This window comes from Gopherus evgoodei, chromosome 8 (assembly GCF_007399415.2).
Source record: "Gopherus evgoodei ecotype Sinaloan lineage chromosome 8, rGopEvg1_v1.p, whole genome shotgun sequence".
NCBI lineage: Eukaryota > Metazoa > Chordata > Testudines > Testudinidae > Gopherus > Gopherus evgoodei.
In genome coordinates, this window is record NC_044329.1 from 94272176 (window position 1) to 94293338 (window position 21163).

General features: G+C 40.9%; 1 protein-coding gene across 4 annotated transcripts in view; it reads right to left on the minus strand.

The window, feature by feature from the left end:
* LEPR (leptin receptor) overlaps positions 1 to 20417 on the minus strand; it is a 60823-nt gene extending 40406 nt beyond the window's left edge. For 2 of the 4 annotated variants that reach the window (XM_030573531.1, XM_030573535.1), the window contains exons 1-4: positions 19894 to 20062; positions 10639 to 10697; positions 5126 to 5434; positions 3723 to 3846 (exon numbers count right to left, since the gene is read on the minus strand). In XM_030573531.1, coding sequence (XP_030429391.1) covers positions 3723 to 3846; positions 5126 to 5434; positions 10639 to 10678 — 473 coding nt within the window. In that variant the 5' untranslated portion in view covers positions 10679 to 10697; positions 19894 to 20062. Of the gene's footprint in view, positions 1 to 3722; positions 3847 to 5125; positions 5435 to 10638; positions 10698 to 17126; positions 17208 to 19893; positions 20063 to 20334 lie in introns of those variants that run through there. The other 2 variants (XM_030573533.1, XM_030573532.1) reach the window with 2 other exon arrangements.
* Positions 20418 to 21163: the final 746 nt, after the last annotated feature.

Consider the following 21163-nt stretch of genomic DNA (forward strand, 5'->3'; position numbering starts at 1 on the left):
AATAGGCTTTCAAGGGAGGTTATGGAATCCCTACGATTGGATGTTTTCAAGAACAAGTTAGACAAACACCTATCTGGGATAGTCAAGGTTTTCCTAGTCCTGCCTCAGCACAGGGGAGCTGGACTAGAGGACTACTCAAGGTCACTTCCAGCCCTCAATTTTTAAGATTTTATGAAAGCTACAGGATTAAATAGATCTCTCCTTCCAAGGACGTAGTACCATAAAAGGTAGAGGCAGCTCTCTGACAATGATTTCGTCTCCGTCTTGGCAGCCCTCTTGTTACTAGCATCTTTTCTGCAGTATATTTTCAGAGTCCTATTTGACTGACGACTGTTCCTCAGACCTGCTGTGTAATGGACAGCATGAAGCACTTTTTGTTCATGACAACATCAGACCAAGCCTGTAATACTTGGGGGTGGGTGAATCAAAAATCCTTTTTTTAATGCTGAAACACTTGAGCTGTCAAAGGCCATATGTGAACCACTGAGGAGCCTATAACAAAACAAGGCCATTATTTTCACTGCTTGTGCCGCTTAAATATGAGAATATTGGCACTTGTTTCTGAATTGAGGCCTCTCAGAGAGAAACAAATGCCTTAAGAACATACTTTTAAAACTGGGACTGTTTTCAAACTATTCTGGCCTGCATGCGAAAGGCATCAGTGAGCCAACAGGGGAAGCTACCCCTTTACCAAAATATGAAATAAACAAGACAGTTATTCCTTCGGAACATCGGGCCTTGCTAAAGAAAACTATAATTGACCTTCACTCCTGGGAGAAAAAAAATACTACCATCACATGAGAAATGTTATAAGTTTGCTCTATAATGGCAAAAACAATAGCAAAAATACTACTGATAGTCTTTGGAGAGGAGAATGAACACATTAGCAGTAAGTCGATAATTTGGAGGAGATGTGTAAATCAACTTACTCAGGGAATCTGGAGTAGAAAGCTGACAAATTTCTTTCAAGGTAACAATTACAGTAATTTTTTGAAGTGCCAGAGAAAATGATACTGAAGAGAGTAGAGCATACAGAGACCTTAGACTTGGGTAATGGTGCAGCTCAAGGCAGTTGTTAATATACTGCTAAATTTCCCAGGCAGGGAAGAGCTTCGTCTAGAAACTGGAATAAAACTTTAGATCCTTGCAAAAATCAGAAAATCCATGTTTTCCTGGACTCCAGGATGAATCTGCAAAAGGATACAAAATGCTTTTGTACTTTGCAAAACTAAGAGGGGAAAAAACAGAAATCTCGTCTTTCTAGCCTCTCACAAAGCTCCACAGGATACTTCATAGGCAATCAGGTCTTCTTGGCCCCTTCGAGAGTTTCTTCTGCAGATTCCTCTGGCCTCCCCCCACAAAAAAAATCAGTTCATCAAGCACTTGAAGCCTTCTGAATCTCTCTTCGTTTTTCTGGGGTGCTCCAGTATGTGTCTCCTTGCTCTCACTGTGTCTTGATGTCTTTGCTGCTCTTCTCACCTCATTTTCTACCTCTTATATGACTCATCACTTTCACTAACAAAGTGTAAGAGAGTTGTTTATTTTTCTCCTCTTTCAGATGTGAAAGCACACCCATACCACAAAGCAGTGCTGTGTCTGTTCACCCACTTCACTGATTTTTTTCAGAGAGGCACGGCTACCAGGGGACTCTCGATTACTGGCAGAAATAGACCATCTTACATCTTTGAGAAGAAATGTCCTATCTGTAGAATACTACTACTGGCTGATCCCAGAATACTTCATAAGCTATTATAATACATGACCACTGACATGCACCCATTTGTGTGTGGTAAGAGAAAGCCTAACAGCACACAGCATGCAACATGGCAGCAGCAGCAGGAGACCAAATTTTAGCCATGAACGCCAGGGAAAACCTTCTATTCTTAAAAAGGGGACGGGAGTGTCATGAGGCCTTTAGTCATCCAGGGCCTCTGTTTTAAAGTTCTTATTTGAAAAATGCACAGAGTGAATTTTATAATTCTGAACGTATCTGCCTTGGTGAGCCTTTTCAGCTCAGCTGGGATTTGAATCTGTGTTTCCAGAAGGGCTAGGCATGCCTAGTCTACTCAACTATTCCCATCAGCTAAGATTTTTCTATTTAGTGACAAACTCTGGTTGGAAAAGAACAAAAGTGGGAACTATTTCTAAATTAATGGTACTTGAGACATAGAAAGCATAGAATCAAGTATCAGAGGGGTAGCCGTGTTAGTTTGGATCTGTAAAAGGTGACAAAGAGTCCTGTGGCACCTTACAGACTAACAGACGTTTTGAAGCATAAGCTTTCATGAGTGAATACTCACTTCGTCAGCATCCGAAGTGAGTATTCACCCACAAAAGCTTATGCTCCAAAACGTCTGTTAGTCTATAAGGTGCCACAGGACTAGAAAGCATAGAGAATGCTAGAAATGGAAGCCTGTTAAGACTTTGGCTTCAGGTTATCTTACAATGTTTGCCAATTAGAAGTCCACATTTGCTACCAGTTATTCCATTTATCTCCTATGTTCAGAACAGTAATAACTGTGGTAACTGGTATCTGTGGGCCAGCGCTGACTTTTTAAACAGGGACCATTTTCTATAAATCTTGTTTGATCTATTATTTATAATATAGTGCCCATATGAGACCCAATTAAGAGTTGGATCCCAGTAGGATGTAACAAGAGACAGTCTCTACACCAAAGAGCTTACAATCTAAACAGATACAACAACAAGGGGTGGGAAGGAAGTACTATTATCCCCTTCTGTAAGATGGGGAACTGAGGCACAGAAAGATTAAAGGATTTGCCCAACATCACACAGGAAGTCTGTGGTAGAGAAAGGAACTGAACCCAGATTTTCTGAGTCCAAGTCTATTAGCCACAAGACCATCTTTCCTCTCCATTGTTAGTAGAGACTCCCCTACCTCAAGGTAATATGGAGAGCAGAAGCAGGTGGACTTTCAGATGAGAACATGGTTCCTTACATGAGTACTAACTGTCTGAAAATATTAAATGAAAAGGGAACGCAGAAACTCAAAAGTGCATAAGGGATGTATGCCATTCAATCCAGCAGTAGCCTACAGAGATCAGTGTGCTCTTGAAGCCTAGCCTAACATTCACATTTAAATCAGTGATTTATTCATTTAGTTTAAATATATTAAAAAAAGAGACACCAAAGCCCTAGGTGATGAACATATTTTACCCTTCAAAAGCATGTTTGGAACAGTGATGACTTCTTTTGTGTCTGTAAGAGGGCTACAGAGTGGTTAACTCTATAAGAAACATCAAAAATTCTAGTTTTTATATTAGGTATGGTATTAAAAATGACAAAGAAGAATAAATTTCTTAAGGAGAGAATATGATAAGAGGCAAAAACACAAGCAGGCAGAGCTAAAATCAAGCATTCAACCTTAAAAAATTATGGATCGCATATTCATTGCGGATGCCTTTGACTTAATTAAAATAAAATAAGCAGTTTAATAAATATGAGAAAAGGACAGAAAGGACAGGAAATACTCTGTGTTAACTGTTCAAGCCCTGAACATATACCTGACTGATAATTCCAGACAGTCCTATCAAAATGTGGTCTAAAAATAAGAACAAATGGGCACATAGTATATTATCCACTTGTACTGACTAATGCTATCACTATCACAATTACTACTGTAAGACAACAAATCCATAGAACCTTTACTGGTGTTTTAGGATATCCTTATAAATGGGAAGCTTCTGATATATTTTACTTACAGAACATATAAAAGATTAATCTTAAATTCTCCATTCAAGTACGACTTCTTGTTAGACAATTTCAGGATACAAACGAACAGTTCTAGGTCTCCTTTAGTCCAACATTGAATGTTCCAGCTTAAATCTAAATTTAAAAAGGTAAACATTTTCTGAACCACATTGAAACCAAAGACATTTAAAGAAATAAAATAAAATTTACCAATAAGTCTTAGAATCATATACTATCAGGGTTGGAAGGGACCTCAGGAGGTCATCTAGTCCAACCTCCTGCTCAAAGCAGGACCAATCCCCAGATACATTTTTACCCCAGTTCCCTAAATGGCCCCCTCAAGGGTTGAATTCATAACCCTGGGTTCAGTAGGCCAATGCTCAAAGCACTGAGCTATCTCTAGTATGGAAAAAGATTTAGGCTCCTAAATCCAATGCCTAACGCAGCAACATCTAAAACCCAGATTTTTAAAGGTATTTAGTGACCTGGTAGTCTCTTACTATACAGAATGTACAGAGCTGGACATAAAATTAATGTAAATTATAATCACACAGATTTATTTAAATAATAAAATTTCTTACTTGTAACTAGTGACAATTTTTAGTGGAGGGGGTAGGGGGTGAATGGGGTGTGTTAAGTTTCAGATATTCTTTAACCTTTTTGCTACAGTTCATGACCACAAACTCTATGCAGCATTAGAAAGCAATACAATTATTTGGATTACTTCTTGAAAAGACCACCTGACATATGAGGTAGTGTTAGAAATACAGAGTAAAATCCTGACCATACTTAAGATAATGAGACTTTTGGCATGGCCTTCAGTAGGATCGGGATTTCACACAAAGCTATTGACTTTTTTCCACCAGGTACATTGTGCGCCGGGGGCAGAAGGAATAACCAACCACATTTCAAATGACAGGATGCAAGATAAAGTCACTGCGGATGATGGAGGTGGGGACAAGATTTGCTCTCTTAAGCTAAAAATCCATTAAAAATGTCTACGTCCTTATCTACAATTTATATATTTTTTTCAGCATTCCTCTGACAACCTAATTCTACCATGATACTCAAAAGGAGTTAGTTGACTAATAAGTGGTAAAGGTAAGGGAGAGGGGGCAACTGAGGATAGTTACCTATATAGCTAACAAAATGGATTTATATTATGAAGATGTGGCCATTCACCACTTCTGCCTCCTTATTTGCATGTTGTTCCCCTTTCCCTTACCTTTTGTCTGCCTTTCTACATGGCAAGCTCTCCAGGGCAGGAATTTTGCCTTCATTTACGTTTGTACAGTACCCCGCACAATCCAGGCACAAATGGAAACAAATAATAGTATTAGGAAAATATTTGAAAAACAAAGAAAACATGATGTCCATTACTGAGTCACTGTAAATAATTACACTACAAACCTACCTGTTTGCTGAGGAGCAAAGCTACTTACTTCTGAGGACGTAAATTTCTTTGTTTCCATGCCTGCTGTGTACAAAGAACAATTTGCGTGTGTTTCACTCCAAAGGCAACAGAGGAAACTCTCTTCAGCCACCAGCATCAGAGAGTTGGTTTCAGTGGTTCCATGCTCTCTGTGCAACCCAGGACTGCTCGCTACAACACCAGCAGTCAAAGGAATGACGGAAGTCTCATTTGGTGACATGCAAGGCAGCATAAAGCTCGACGCTGGAATCTGATGTACCATACAGTGAGCAACTGCCATTTGCATAAAATCTGGAAATACAAAGAAATAATGAAGGAAATGAGTTACACTACTTGGAACAATGAAAACAGAGCATCTGCTGTTCTAAAGAAACAAGTGTGACTAGAAATATTGGACAAGAATCTCCAAGTGCCAATCACTTCTGAATTGGTATAGACTATTTTATTAAGTGAGGCTTCCAGAACTCACCCATAAGTCTCATACTTGACTGAAGTCACCCTGTTCTTTTTTCCAAAATAACTGCATTTTAAAAAAACACCAAGATAAGCCAATACAAGAACTCAAGGGGGAAAAGTGCTCTCCTGGCTGAAACTGGTGTAAATTAATTAGAATCAAACATATTAAACATGGATAGAAGTCAAAGGAGCTGCACCAATTTAGCAGAGAATTCTGCCCTAGATCTAGTCACACAAAAACTCTTGGGTCTTAAAATCCAAACCCAGGTCCACATTTTGCAACGATCTCCTATGTTTTTACAACCTGGATACACCCAGCTTTGGGATGTTCACAAGCTTGATATGTTAAATAATAATATATAAAGATATATTTTGTCCTCCTCGCTAATGGATATCATGTGAACACAGAAACTGCATTAAAAGTGTTATCTGTAACATTTTCTAAAGACAAACAAAAACAATCCTATTGTTTACAGCAACGATATAAAAAGGTCTATTCATAATATGTGAATTCCTGGTCCCACTGAAGTCATTGGGAGTTTTGCCATTGAGTTCAATGGGGCCAAGTCATTTAACATATCGATGTCTTTTCTTTCCTCCTCACCCAATCAGAGGCATCTGATAGGTTTTGTACATTTTTACAGAGCACATTGCAGTAGTTTTTAAATGCTTCCACAATACTTTTCTGGTGTAACAACACAAACAAGATACTATTTACAATTGTTAAAACCCTAATTAATAGGGTTGCCAGGCATCTGGTTTTCAACCAGAATACCCAGTCGAAAAGGGACCCTGGTGGCTCCAGTCAGCACCACTGACCAGGCCACTAAAAGGCTGGTCGGCGGCGCAGCAGGGCTAAGGCAGGCTCTCTACCTGCCATGGCTGTGCACAGCTCCTGGAAGCAGCGGCATGGGTAGCCACGGGGACTCCATGTGTTGCCTCCGCCCCAAGCACCAGCTCCGCAGCTCCCATTGGCTGGGAACTGCAGTTAATGGGAGCTGCGGCAGCAGTGAGCAGAGCCCTCGGCCCCTCCGCCTAGGAGCCGGTCATGCCACTGCTTACAGAAGCCACCTGAAGCCCGCACCCCAAATCCCCTCCCATACCCCAACCCCCTGCCTCAGCCGTGAGCCCCCCTGCCACACTAGAAATCCCTTTGACCCAGCCCTGGGCCCCCTCCCACACCCTAACTCCCTCCCAGAAACCACACCCCAACCTGCTGCCCCAGCCTCAGCCCCCTCCCACATTCAACCTCCCTCCCAGAGCCCACCCCTCACCCTCCCCCGTACACCAAACCCCTTGGTCCCAGCCCTGATCCCCCTCCTGCACCCTAACTCCCTCCCTGAGCCTGCACCCCAGATCCCGTCCTGCACCCCAACCCCCTGCCCCAGCCCAGAGCTTCTCCTGCATTTCACACCCCTCACCCCCAGCCCGACTCCCAGCTGAAGCCCTCATCCCTTCTCACACCCCAACCCCCTGCCCCAACCCAGAGGCCCCCCTAAACCCTGAACTCCTCATTTCTGGCCCTACCCCAGATCCTGCACCTCCAACCAGAGCCCTCACCACCTCCTGCACCCCAACCCTCTGCTCCAGCCTGGTGAAAGTGAGTGAGGGTGGGGAAAAGTGAGCAACAGGGGCGGGAGAGATGGAGTGAGCAGGGTGAAGGGCCTCGGAGAAGAGGCAGGGCAGGTTCAGTTTTGTGCGATTAGAAAGTTGGCAACCCTACTTATTAATGTGTTCTACAATAATACATGGCTAGTTAGGTAAATAGACCCAAAAGAAGCATTTTCTACAAAATGAGATCTAGTAAAAGGTGGTATTTTCTATCAAACTTAGATGCCTTGAAAATAAAACTCTATACAACATAGGAGCACACTTGTTACACTACATAGCTACTGTTCATAGATCAGAGCTTGAAGTGGGCTAATAATACTTCTGATAATGATAAATAGGCCTCTTTGAATTAAAATAGCTTTAGTTATTGAAATGCACATAATTGATTTGTATATGTCCTTGTTTTTAGTGTAATGCTTAGAAAATGTATGAATATTTTAAACAGTTTATTACATACAAATTCATTCTTACTGAATGTCTTGCAAATGGATCCCACAATAACAAAAACAAGAGAGAGAATTTGTGTCTTTTGCCTTCACAGGCACAATCTGATTTCAATTTATGTAAATATTTTAGCATAGTAAACCAATGCAAAGTGGAAAATAGGTTTCTAAGATGATTAAAAGTAAACATGTTATTACTTCAGTGTCTGAGATGTTCAGTTGCTTTGGTGATACACATTTTCTGATCAGTAGAACCCTCAATGGTATTTTCTCTTGTTTAACAAGGCAGAATCTGTGCCTTGTTAAACATCAGCTTCATTAGCTTTCCTGGCTCCATGTAGAGGATTCAGCTGACTGAACAGAATATTAGTGCATAATCCATGATGTGAAAACAAAATGAAGGGCATGACTCCTACGGGGCAGGACATATAGCTACCCATTTTACAGCTGGCACTGAAAGGGGATTTCAGTTTCTTTTATACATGCATAGTTTAATTTTGAAGGACAAATCATACTGCAGATTCTCACATGACAAACTAACCAAATCCCACAAGATCAGTGTGCCTGCCATAATATTTTTTTTATTAAAACGTAAATGAAATGAATGAGCTACAGTAAAATTGTAATATTATTTAGTATGAGATTATATATTTTATATCCCTTAATAAACATATAATATTTTGTTATAAATCAGTAGGCTGCATTTTGATTACAAATATTCACGACACTGATCTAGGAATTTATTTACAGAACAGATACAACACAAGCAGCAACAGTGAAAGCTGTTGTACACACAAACCTACTTAACAGTGACTAAAGACCAGGGTGGATAAAAATCAATGATTTTTTAAAAAAAATTGATTTTTTTTTAATCTAAATCAGTTTTTTTTATAAAATGCTTTTTGAGGAAAAAAACCTACCTAAAGATAGTTGTAATTAAGATACATTATATCTTATCATGGAATAGGGATTATAAATTCTAATTCTATAGTATGAGACAATATATTCATGTAATGTTCAAGAAAAGTTTTGTAAATGAGTTCCAATAGTTCATGGATTAGGGACCCAATTTTATGGGGTTCCACAGGCTTCGGGAACCCCATAAAATTTAGATTATTGAGGTTAATCTTATATAGATTATTTAGGTGATTAAATAATCTTGTATAGATTATTTAGGTTAATCTTTCTATCTAAACTATGGGGTTCAGTGCTCAGTCTAGAAGATACCATCAGAGATACTTAGTTTTGCAGTTCTCAAACTGTGGATTTGTGTCTCCAGAGATAATATGCTTGTTAACAGCAAAAAAAAATTTAAATAAATAAATAACATATAGAGATGAGAGATAACAAATCTCAACCCTACTGTCCCTCTGCAAATTTGTGTACACAGAGTCAATCCCTTACCTCTCTCTAAAAGTGCAAAGTTTCAAAAAGTTCAATGAATAGAAGATTGTTGGGGGTGGAATAGATCTGGACAATGAGAAGAAGTCTGGAGATAAATGTGAGATGCAAGGGACACATGCTTGTTTTGTTAAAATATTATAAGTTTGCTGTTGAAGAAAAAAATCCAGAACACATAACGTTGTTGTTTTTGTTAAATAAAACAATTTAAATGTCTGTCTGGTGATTTTCTCCTCCTAATACAGCATGGCAAGAAAATCCTCCAAATATTAATAATTAACCTGTTGAATTGGAGATATTTATGAAGTCATTGGGAAGTGAACTACCTGCTTCAATTACCTTTGGCAAGTGAAATAACCAAACAATTGTTCATTTTCTGATATAGCTGTAAAACTAATCTGAAAAGTTTTCAAAATAAATCACTTTAAAAATGTATAGTTTGTACCTTCTAAAAATGAAACCTACATCTATCTCTAAGTTGTGAAGAATATGTATTAAGGTATAACAACCAACAATAATGCACTTTTATGTAGAAAACCATGATGAAATCGAGTCTTCCTGACTAGTAATTTAAATCAATTTGATTTAAATCAAATCCACCCTGCTAAAGACAAACAGCTCTGTCTCCCAATGCAAGTCCCCTGAGCACTCCAGTTGCCCTGTTAAAAGATACTTCTGTAAATGCAGAGAATTTTTAGGTTATATTAATTAAGTCTCAACAATGTAGTGACCCATTTGATATTGAATGCATAAAGACATGAAGCAATCCTAAGAAAACCTACAACTGCTGCAAAGATCTGAAAGATACAACTTTTGAAACTTAATGTGTTGGATTAAAATATCTGGTTTATCTTTCATCAACATCTTTGGAAATTTAGAGGGACTTCTGCCAAATAAACAAAAATTACAGAGACAATAAAAATCAAGCGAAGGCTGTTCTACAGCATATACCAACATTAATGTGTTTGACAAAATTTATGCAAGTCTGATTTAATCTACTCTGTGTATTTCTTCTATTTTAGAAAGGAAAACTGAAGTCCTCATATCTGAACTATTATATTTACCATGAATTGAGCACTCATTACAACAATTTTGTACATGAAGCAGGGGCATTGGTTTAGAGCAAAAATATACATAATAAAATAAATACTCTGTGTAAAATCCTGGCTCCACTGAAGTGAATATGAGTTTTGTTATGACTTCAGTATAGTCAGGATTTTACCCGCAATTGTTGGTATTGTCCAGATTGCCCATACAATTTTAACCTGCATGAATGCTAGTTATACTGGCTGCTCTAGCCTGTCTTGGTTAATTATATTAACTAAGTGTATTACAGATGCAAGTTTACTATCAAACATTTTAAAAAAAAAGTTGTGAACTAGATATTGATCAACTATCACTTGCATTGGTTTTATCATCAGAAAGTTATTGTCCAGCCTGTAAGGTACTGTGCATCCAACATTTCCATGAGAAACGAGGGCATTGAGCATCTTGCAGGATCAAGCTTTTACTCTGTCAAATCAATAGCTACAGAATTTTTTTTTTAAACAAACAGTTTCAATATCATTGTCTCAGGCAACTTACCCAAGTGCAGAAACACAGTCAAAAGTTTATGTGAATACATCTTGTTCTGAACAGTGGATCTAAAAAACAACCAAAATTTAATAAATTAAGAACTGACTGAAGAAATCATTTCCATTTCAGAGGTAAATATCTATTATTCTGTTTGGAGCTTGGCATCTTCTGAGAGAGTATTCTTTAAAATTTCTGAACTTATGAAAATGTATTGCCTAAAAACATCATGAGTCTGTGTAATTCTTAAATTTAAAAAAAATTGTGCGCTTTATTTAAATAAATGTTTGCTCCTTTACAGGAAGGAAGGCAGATCAGATAGCATCATAACAAAAAAATAACACTGCTTAGTGTACTGATTAAATATCAAACAGCCAATCTCTAACCATTACAATTAGGAAGCGCTCTTCAGTCCTCATGTATTTTCTGACTCATGTGGGGCTTATTTCCTGTTCTTCCTCTTCAAGGTATTGTGAATCCACACAGTTAAAATGACTGAGAGATAATAATTTCCAAAATACAGCCCACATTTGGGCACCATGATTTCTGCAATCCATTTTCACCCACAAAGTAGTAATTTGAACAGTGGAACTTAGCTAAATACTACAATTAAAACATAATGGGTTAGTACCTATATAAGACAGCTGTAGTTTGAGATTGTTACCATGCAGTCTCACAAATTCTACTCAAACCCAATTACAAAACACATTTATAATTATGATTGCGGTATCTACTATATTTGCATAGATATGGATTGTTCAACAGAGGTCTTGCGTTTTCAGTTTAAGACTCATACAACTTGACTGCATAGGCGTCAACTCTGTGGATACTCCAGGGTTAAAGCACCCAAGATGAAAAATTAGTGGGTGCTCTGAACACACCGGCAGCCAGGCTCCCCTCACCTCCCCACCCCACCTCCTCCCCTTCACCTGAGTACGTCCCGTCCCCGCTCCTCTGCCTACCTCCCAGCGCTTCCCACTCGGCAGCCGCCATACAGCTGTTTGGCAGCATTAGCACGCTCCAGTAGGGAGGGGGAGGTTTTAAAAAAACTTGAATGTTTCACTAAAATCAAAATTCAAAAATTCATATGCTTGTTTTGTTAAAATACTATATGTTTCCTGTTGAAGGAAAAAACCCAGAATACATAATGTTGTTGTTTTAGTTAAATAAAACAATTTAAATGTCTGCCTGGTGATTTTTTCCTCCTAATACAGCATGGCAAGAAAATCCTCCAAATATTAATGATTAACCTGTTGAATTGGAGATATTTATGAAGTAATTAGGAGGTGAACTATCTGCTTCAATTACCTTTGGTAAGTGAAATAACCAAACAATTGTTCATTTTCTGATATAGCCGCAAAACTAATTTGAAAAGTTTTCAAAATAAATCACTTCAAAAAAGTATAGTTTGTACTTTCTGAAAATGAAACCTACATCTATCTCTAAGTGGTGAAGAATATGTATTAAGGTTATAACAAGAATGCACTTTTATGTAGATATCCATGATTAAATCAAGTCTTCCTGACTAGTAATTTAAATCATGATTTAAATCAATTTGATTTAAATCAAATCCACCCTGGAACAAATAACTTTATTATAATAAAGGAAACAGTATTACTGGTAACGCTAGCATCTTTTTGGCCTCACTGTGGAAAGGTAAAACTTTCTGCAGCCCCCAGTACTGCCCGGCTTCCTGCTACAGACCTAAGAGACAACAGACTCACACTTCTCCTGTATAATCTACAATCAATCTTCAACAAGAGTTCAGCTCTATATCCTAAATTATAAATACAAATGAGTCACTGGCTTTATCAGCCATCCAGCTCTGATCATCTACTGACCCTGCGAAAAGTTTGGTCCAATTGATTCACTTGAAATATCAAATTCCCAGAAGAAGTAGACTCCAGTCCAGTAGGTTCAGAACACTTCAACAGGATCGTCTCCCTTCATTAAGGCTGTGGTGCCAGTACTCTTCCTACTAGGGCCATTTCTTCTATACTGTATCTTGACTACATAGGATTTTGGTTTGCAGCTACATCTGTGACAAGAGCTGAAGATGTACAATTTAAAACTGGATGAAAGAAAAATCAGGGTACATTTTGGGCTGTATCCCAATGATCAAAGAAGAGAGCCCAAGATCTCTTAGATTCAGTGTTTCACTGCCTCTACTTAGGATAAAGATTTACCCTTCTGGTTGGTAGTATTGTTCTAATCTGTCAAACCATAAGCAGCTGAGCTGGGTTTACTCTGGGGACTGATGTGTGATTTCCCCTATAGCTCTGCAGAGTTAACGTAGGGTCATATTAACATAGAATATTTATCTATCAGTACTTTTCCCTCCACTAGTCCATCCTCTAATAGGTGGACATGAATACTGGAAGTAATATATTAGCTACAGCTCTTTCTCCAAACGTGTCCAGAATTACCATAGACCTATGATGAAAATTAACCATTCTTTTCTTTATTTCTAACAGATAGAAATAGGGGGGGTGTTAGTAGTAGTGATTATATCATATAAAACATAACATACACAATCATTATATATTTCTGCGTAAACTGGATCACAAAAGGGAAAGGTGGGGCTTCCTCTTTCACAGATGCGCCACAAATTTGTGGTTAGTAGGCCAGCTGTTTCTCAGCATGAGAAAACAGCCCCTGAAGCACAGAAAATATATTGTGTTTGTTGTACAGCAGAGGTTGGCAACCTCTGGCATGCGGCTCGCCAGGCCCGCGCCACTTCCTGCAGCCCCCATTGGCATGGGACGGCGAACCGCAGCCAGTGGGAGACGTGATCGGCCGAACTTGCCGATGCGGCAGGTAAACAAACTGGTCCAGCCCGCCAGGGTGCTTACCTTGGTGAGCCGCGTGCTCGAGGTTGCCGACCCCTGTTGTACAGTATCAGGAAATCAGACTTATATTGCATTGAAGTACCTAATTATTGTTACTATCCATATGTTATAGGTATTATCACAGTTGTGCTATAAAGGTATCTCATCTTGACTGCCACATCTTGATCTCCTGGTAGGAAATTCCACAGCCAAGAGAACAGGTCCTGACCCAAGTCCCTAGAGTTTCCTCATGAGGACTGTCAGTCACAGAGTTCCCATCAGTAATAGCTGCCACAGAGAAGAGGCTGACACACAGATATCTGGACCTTATCCCATTAAAGGGCTTAAAGATCAGTGCCACTACTCTGGGTTGCATTTGATTCTCGTGGTGCTTCTTCACAGTAGATCATGGAGCATCATTGAAATATGTGCTCTCATTTGTCCCTTTTAGTACATAGACCACAGCTTGATGAACTAGGTGCAGCTTCCACGTTGCTTTCAAAGTAAAACTTAAGGAGAACACTAAGCAGGCTGACGGTGATCTCCACAACTAGATCCATAACCAAAAAGAAAAGTCATACTTGTCTGGTTAGAGGAAGATGACAGGAATTTCTAGTCACTGTTTCCATTCTGGGTAACTTTGAGACCAGGCACTAACATGACCACCAATGGACAGATGCCCTGGACAGAAAACGAAGTCACAGCTCCAGTCTGTTCCTTAAAATGTTTGTCTTTTCCAACTACCATCACATCCCTCTAACTTGGATTTAGTTTGGGAAACTGTTTTTTATCTTAGTTCCAATAACATTTAGCAACTGGGAAACAGCACTGTGCATATTTGTAAAGCAAACAGAGCTAGGGGTCATCTGCAGATTCACTGAACTCCTCCAGAGCTCTGATATAAGGGTTGGGTAAAAAGGGATGACAGGACTGAGCCCTGTGGGATTCCGTAGAGAAGCACACTTGGGGTAAGGTAGCAGCTGCTGCTCCTGTTGTGTTAGATTGTGACCTGAGTTTAATGCAACAACTATGGAAACAACAAAGGCTACAAGTCATGATCTCCAAGAGACAAAGCAGCACCAGATACTGCAGGAACACTACTAACTACTATCACAAAGTATTTCTAGTCTAGCCACCTGTTTTTCAGTCACTTTTCAAGCTGAAATTTTCCAGCCTTGGCCTCTGTCCAAATAAATAAGTTGGCACTCAGGCTTTATAAAGTGCAACGTTCTGTGGCTTGCCAGAGTAGAGAAACAGGCAGAATAAGCAACTTTTCTAAGGCCAGGTTCTTCAGGATCTGGGCTTTATTTTGCTAGTGGTTTATTTAAATTGACTCAAGACTGACCAAGCTGGGCTCAGAAGACCCAAGAATCTCTAAGGGCAGATCCCTGCAGAAACATAATTACCTGAATATCAAGTTTCAAATTTTCTCAGTTTTCTTGCATTTGCTTACAAAAAAAATCTAACAGCTGCTAGTTAATGAGAAATGGGAACATAATACTGAGAGCACACAAGCAGCCACTGCCTTCAAAAATAAAACTCTACCACAGCTGCTTTTAAATATTAACTAGACTTTAAAAAATCAAAAACAAAAACATAGAACATCCTAGAAATAATGCTTATGCACAGAGGCAGCAGGTTTGATTTTCAAAGGTGCTGAGTGTGTGCAGCTCCCCTTGAGGACCCCCAGGTCTTGTTGAAGTCAGTCAGCACCTCTGACTTTTTTTTTAAATTAGATTTGTTCATTTCTGTATATGTTCTGAGTAAGTGAAATACATTGGAAAATAGCGGTGAAACTGATTTTTAGTGAAAGTTTTTCTTATGGATTATGCTAAAATTTTTGTCATAAAGACCAAGGTCCTTCATTTCTCCATACACTAGGTAGTATACAGTCAGCAACAGAGGAAGTATCCCATCACTTCATCAAAGTGCCTCAGTTCTGAACCTCAAGAAACTAAAGGGCTACCCAGCCTACATGTTCATTCAGTGCTTAGCTTCTCTGCTAAGACTGCCAACAAGAGCTCCCACTAGTCCCAAACGTGGTACTGGGTTCTCTGAGGCCACTGGCTCATTTCCTAAACATCTTAAGTGCTGTAACATAACTCTCATATAACATTCCACACTTTGGAATCCAGGCCAAAATTTGATAAAAGAATTTTTGCACTTTCTACTCTGCCTTAAATAAATATTCTCTATATTCTATAGTTTACATAGGCTCATGATGCAAATTCACTGAAGTGACTGCGGTTTCACAAATGTTGGTTATTTTAAAGAACTATTAGAGAAAATTGTAACTATTGTTCTTTACAGGCACAAAATGTTTCCTTCAGCACTTTATTCTGCACTATTGAATGCGTTCACTTTATTCCCTCTATGCAGAGCTGCTGTAACTATTTGACATTTGAAGCTTTCCTGTATAGCTGCACGTGGTAGTTAAGGATTTCTCAGTGTTTTCATTATAAACGCTATTTATAACTTGTTTGTCAGTAATGAGTGGATTAAATTTCATGTTAAGTATTATTTTGTCATTTTGGACCCTAATGGCTCCTATAGTGTCAGTGATTCACAGATTAATGAACTGTCCACTGCATGTTCATTGAGACGTGTTTTCTGGTGACTTGGACATTAAATCTAACAGGAATGGGGGAGAAAAAGAGTCTGTGGCCTTCTGGACTATGCTAGCCATAGGCATTAAGTGTCTTCATGGAAGACCGACGTCCTATCTAATGCAGAAATAGATTTAAAAAAAAATCCACAGGTATAAGTTGTAGTTCTCACTGGAATACTTCTAAGATATTTTTAATTTTATCTCTCTAAACTGCATATAGGTCCTTTCCTACTTTTCCCAATATTTCTCCCATCAATACTAAGGGAGAAAGAGGTCAATGGATCACGTAAAGGGCTCTCTCTCGCCAATTCCTGTAATTGATTTGACAAGTCACTTTTAGATTACAATTTCATTAAGAAATTTCTTCAGTAGCTGACTAACGAGCAAACAGCACTGAACGTTTAACCCTTAAAAGAGCGGCACTACCTCCATTCCTCTTCCCTATCAGCCAAACTGTCAGTTACCTTTAAAAAGCAAGTGAGGAGCGGTGCAGCTCTATAATCAAGAACCAACATTTTCTAATTTGGGTGCCTACAATTAAGGGTCTAAATATTAATTTAGGCACCATAGTAACGGTGGTCTGATTGTTCTAAGATGCTGAGCAAGCATACCTCCCATGGACTTTCTGGGAGATGTGGATGTTCACTATTGAAAAAAATCAAGTCACCTTTATGGATATGCCTAAATTAATAATTTAGACGTACAACTTCAGGCAGCCAAGTTCAAACATTTTTGACAAATGCAAAAAGCCAGGGCACACTTATAGTGACTCCCAGCAGCATAACTTCTGACCACGCTATTTCTGAAGAAATATTTTTCTATTTTTGTTTATAAATAATCACAGTCTATATTTACAGAAGAAAGGTCTTTCTGTACAGATTCTGATCCCTTTTTTTTTTTTTGTAATGTGCAAGCCCCACATGATGCATTAAAGAGTTAGCCATAATACACTAGGGAACCAAAAAAACAAAAAACCATCACGGAACAGGCTACCTGAATACCTTGAGAGAAATACAGAAAAGAGCTCCCTCCCCCCCAATCACCGTCCCCTACTTGTCACTTACCATCCCACAGTGGAACTCATACGGGGTCTCATCAAACAATTACAATCCATATTTGATGGGGGCCTTATCCTGAATTTTTTTTCCAAACCTCCTCTTCTGGCCTGCAAACAACCTCCACAATCTCATCATCAGAAGCATGCTCCCCACAGACCAAGACACACAAACTCACAGAGGCACTAGACCTTGCCAGAACAACAGATGGAGACCTGTGGAAACATCTTTTATACTTCAGTGATCAATAATACCCCACACACACACACACACACTCACACTTTTCAAAATCCATGGGTCCTACACATGCCTAGCACAACATGTGTACCACCTAATCCAGTGCAACAAATACTGCAACAACAAGTATATAGGAGAAACTTGACAAATCACTACACTTTTGAATGAGCTCACACAGAAACATGATAAAATTCAAAGGCACCCTATCACCCGTGAGTGGATGCTTTTCACAGCACAAAATCATTTCATATCTGACCGATTAGTTCTCATCCTCAAATGAAATCAGCACAACACCTTCAAAAGACCAACACAGGAACTTAAATTCATAACTCTGATAGGTACTGAAAATCAAGGTCTTAAGTAGAGGCACTGGTTCTATGGCTCATTACAACAATTTGTAACATACTAATGCTCCTTTTTCCTATGAATGCAGAGGTGTTAACTGTCCACTTAATTTTAAGTGGTTTCCTGCAACATGTGTTATCTCATTATGTTTAACAATCTGTCCCACCTTGTAGTTAGCTGGTGACACTACGGTGACTTTTTCAAGACCTAAAGAAGAGCTCCGTGAAGATTGAAAAACTTGTATCTTTATCTTCCACCAACAGAAGCTGGTTCAATAAAATATATTAATTACCTCACCCACCTTGTCTCTCTCATATCTTGGGACCAACACAGCTACAACACTGCAAACAAAAAAGTAAATATGCAGACCTATTCACTTTCATTTCCAAAGTCCTACTTATACCCCTTTTGAAATTATTTCAAAACTGTCATTTTATTGGTTATTGTTTTTACAATATTAGCAACACATTAGTTTTGCCTTAGATTGTTACTCAGAAAAAAAACATAGCCTAATAGATTATAAATCAATCAGATCATGGGCTCTATACAGAGATTTGTATTTTTAAACTAGAGAGAGAGAGCACGCGCGCCAACTTCAGACTTCAAATGTATCTCTTTGGTTAAAGTCTGTTGCTGGTACTAATTCCAGAACTCGACACATCACTTAGTTGGCAAACATCTGGCTACTTGTGGAATTAAACTCAATAGCAAAGTGGACTCTGACTGTTTTGTTAACATTTTACACACTCCAACTTTTAAGAATCAGAGGGTAGCCGTGTTAGTCTGGATCTGTAAAAGCAGCAAAGAATCCTGTGGCACCTTATAGACTAACAGACGTTTTAGAGCATGAGCTTTCGTGGGTGAATACCCACTTCCTCAGATGCATGCATCTGAGGAAGTGGGTATTCACCCACGAAAGCTCATGCTCTAAAACGTCTGTTAGTCTATAAGGTGCCACAGGATTCTTTGCTGCTTTTACAACTTTTAAGAAAGTATGAAAGAAAGTCTGTAGCAAGCTGGTCAAGAAGGTGCAATGCAGAATGTCTTTGTTTCACAAAAACCAACCTGCACTTTTCATAGCTATAAAGATAAAACAAGGCAAGCTGAATTGACATTTGGTGAAACAAATAAAAATACAGTTCAGTTTTCCTCCTCCATCATTTCATTAATTGGCTGCTAAGAGACTTGGGGCTGAAGGCAGTTTGGAAGAGAACCATCACATACTATTGATATAATATATCATTATAGGTTTTAAGACTATACACCAGGGTGCTGGAACAGTTTTTATAGTGGGGATGCTGAGAGCAATTAAACCAAACTGTAAACACTGTATATAACGGAAATCTCTTCAAGCCGGAGGGTGCTGCAGCATCCCTAGCTCCAACTCCTATGATATACACATATTCCAGTAGTGCCAAAAACATAGATGCTATCCTGTCTATAATCAAGAGCCACCCTTACCTGCAGTGCTGATAAATTATACTATATCTATTGTAAACTCAGGGTTCAATCTTGGCTTTATTTTCATGGTATTTACAGGTTAAGAACTACAACGTTACTTTCCATCAACTCTTTTGTAATCATAGTTCTTAGAATTTTTAAGGAAGTCCAATGCTGACTTCAGTCTCAGTCTGGGCACGCTACCACATGGCTGAAAGGACTGTGTCAAACTCCCTGACTACCTTTTTCCACACAGATAGTGCTGCAGACTTCTCTGAGAGAGGTAGACAGTTTGCTAGAAGGCAGATCCTTAGTTGCACTTCTCACCAGTCCCATCTGTCATGAAGCATTCAATCACCTGGAGTTCCTGCCTGACAACGGTCCTACAGCTGGACAAAAGTTGCCCATCTCAGAAAGTGGGATTTGCAGGGGGGTTGTTTTGTTGTAATATGGAGGAGTTAAGTAGGTCCTAAAACCTGGCTTCATTGACCAGGCAGATCCTCACTGGAGGAAGCAGCAGCAAGCTTGTTTTAATGAATGCATCTGCGGTGGCTTCCCCCCACCGAAGGGCAAGTGTCCCAGGTTGGGAAGCATCCTGCAGACACTACGTCAAATGCAGGGGCTCCCCAGGACCGGGCTGCTGCACGCAGAAGCGCTGCCTGTGGGGCTCGCTCTCCCGCCCTCCCCAGCCCCACGTTCCCGCCAGGAGCTGAAGTCGTGGCAGGGCGCGCAGCAAGCGGGGGCCAGCACGTACCTTTCCTAGGGCGCTGCGAAGTCAGGACTCGGGCCGGGCGCCTCACCCCGGGGTTGCGGCCCCTTCCTCCGCCCGGACTCTCCACGCGTGTCACCCTGCGGGGACCATCTCTCCGAGGTCGCCTCGTTCAGCCACCCGCCTGCTGCCGGGCGGAGCGAGCTGCCAAAGCCCCGTTCGGTCCACGCTCCGCAGCGGGGCGTGGGTCCAGCCGCCTGGAGGAGGAGCAGGGAGGCGGCGCTCGGCGGCGGCTGTTCTCCCCACCTGGGCAGCGGGAGCAGCTGCTGCTGCAGGTCCCACTGCCGAGGCGGGAGGCAGCGGCCGCTGGCCAAGCGCTGGAGTGAGCATCACGTGGCGCTCGGCGGCTGCTGCTCTGGGGTCCGGGGTGTGAACCCCCCGAGCCCGGGCCTGCTGCGGGGACCCAGCGCGCACGCTGCCCCTTACCCGTGGCATCCAGGCTGGCTGCTGCTGCCTCTGTGCGCCCCCGGCTTCAGGCTCAGACCCAGCAGCTGTGTCCCAGGGCTGCCTTGCTCCGGCCACACCCAGCCCCTGGGCCATCTGGATTCACACCCAGCCCCTGAAGACTGCTGCCCCCATGGAGGGGCACGGCTAGAGTGCCCAGATAGCAAGTATGAAAAATCAGGACAGAGCATGGGGGGGAATAGGCGCCCATACAGGGCCGGCTCCAGGCCCCAGCGCACCAAGCGCGTGCTTGGGGTGGCATGCCGCAGGGGGCGCTCTGCTGGTTGCCGGGAGGGCGGCAAGCGGCTCCGGTGGACCTGCCGCAGGCATCCCTGCAGAGGGTCCACTGGTCCCGCAGCTCCGGTGGAGCATCCGCAGGCACGCCTGTGGCAGGTCCACTGGAGCCGCGGGACCAGCGAGCAGCAGAGCAGCCCCTGCAGCGTGCCGCTGTGCTTGGGGCGGCGAAATTGCTAGAGCCGGCCCTGCACCCATAGAAGAAAAAGCCCTGAATATTGAGACTGTCCCTATAAAATCAGGATGTTTGGTCACCCTATGGCTGGCACATCGATGGGACTGGAGACACCCTGTTTCACCCCACTTCAGAAAGCTCCGTGGGCAGCTCTCAGACCATTGCCAACTCTGTTGAAGGGGAACGAGGGAGTTTTTGTTTTAAACGGGAGCTGTTAAATGCCTCCTTTAAATACAGCAAAATCCCACTCCCTGTGACTGGCATGTAACCTTCCAAACCAAACTCTAGCTTCACCGGACCTCAGCCACTGAGCTAACACACTGGTGTTACTTATTGGTATTG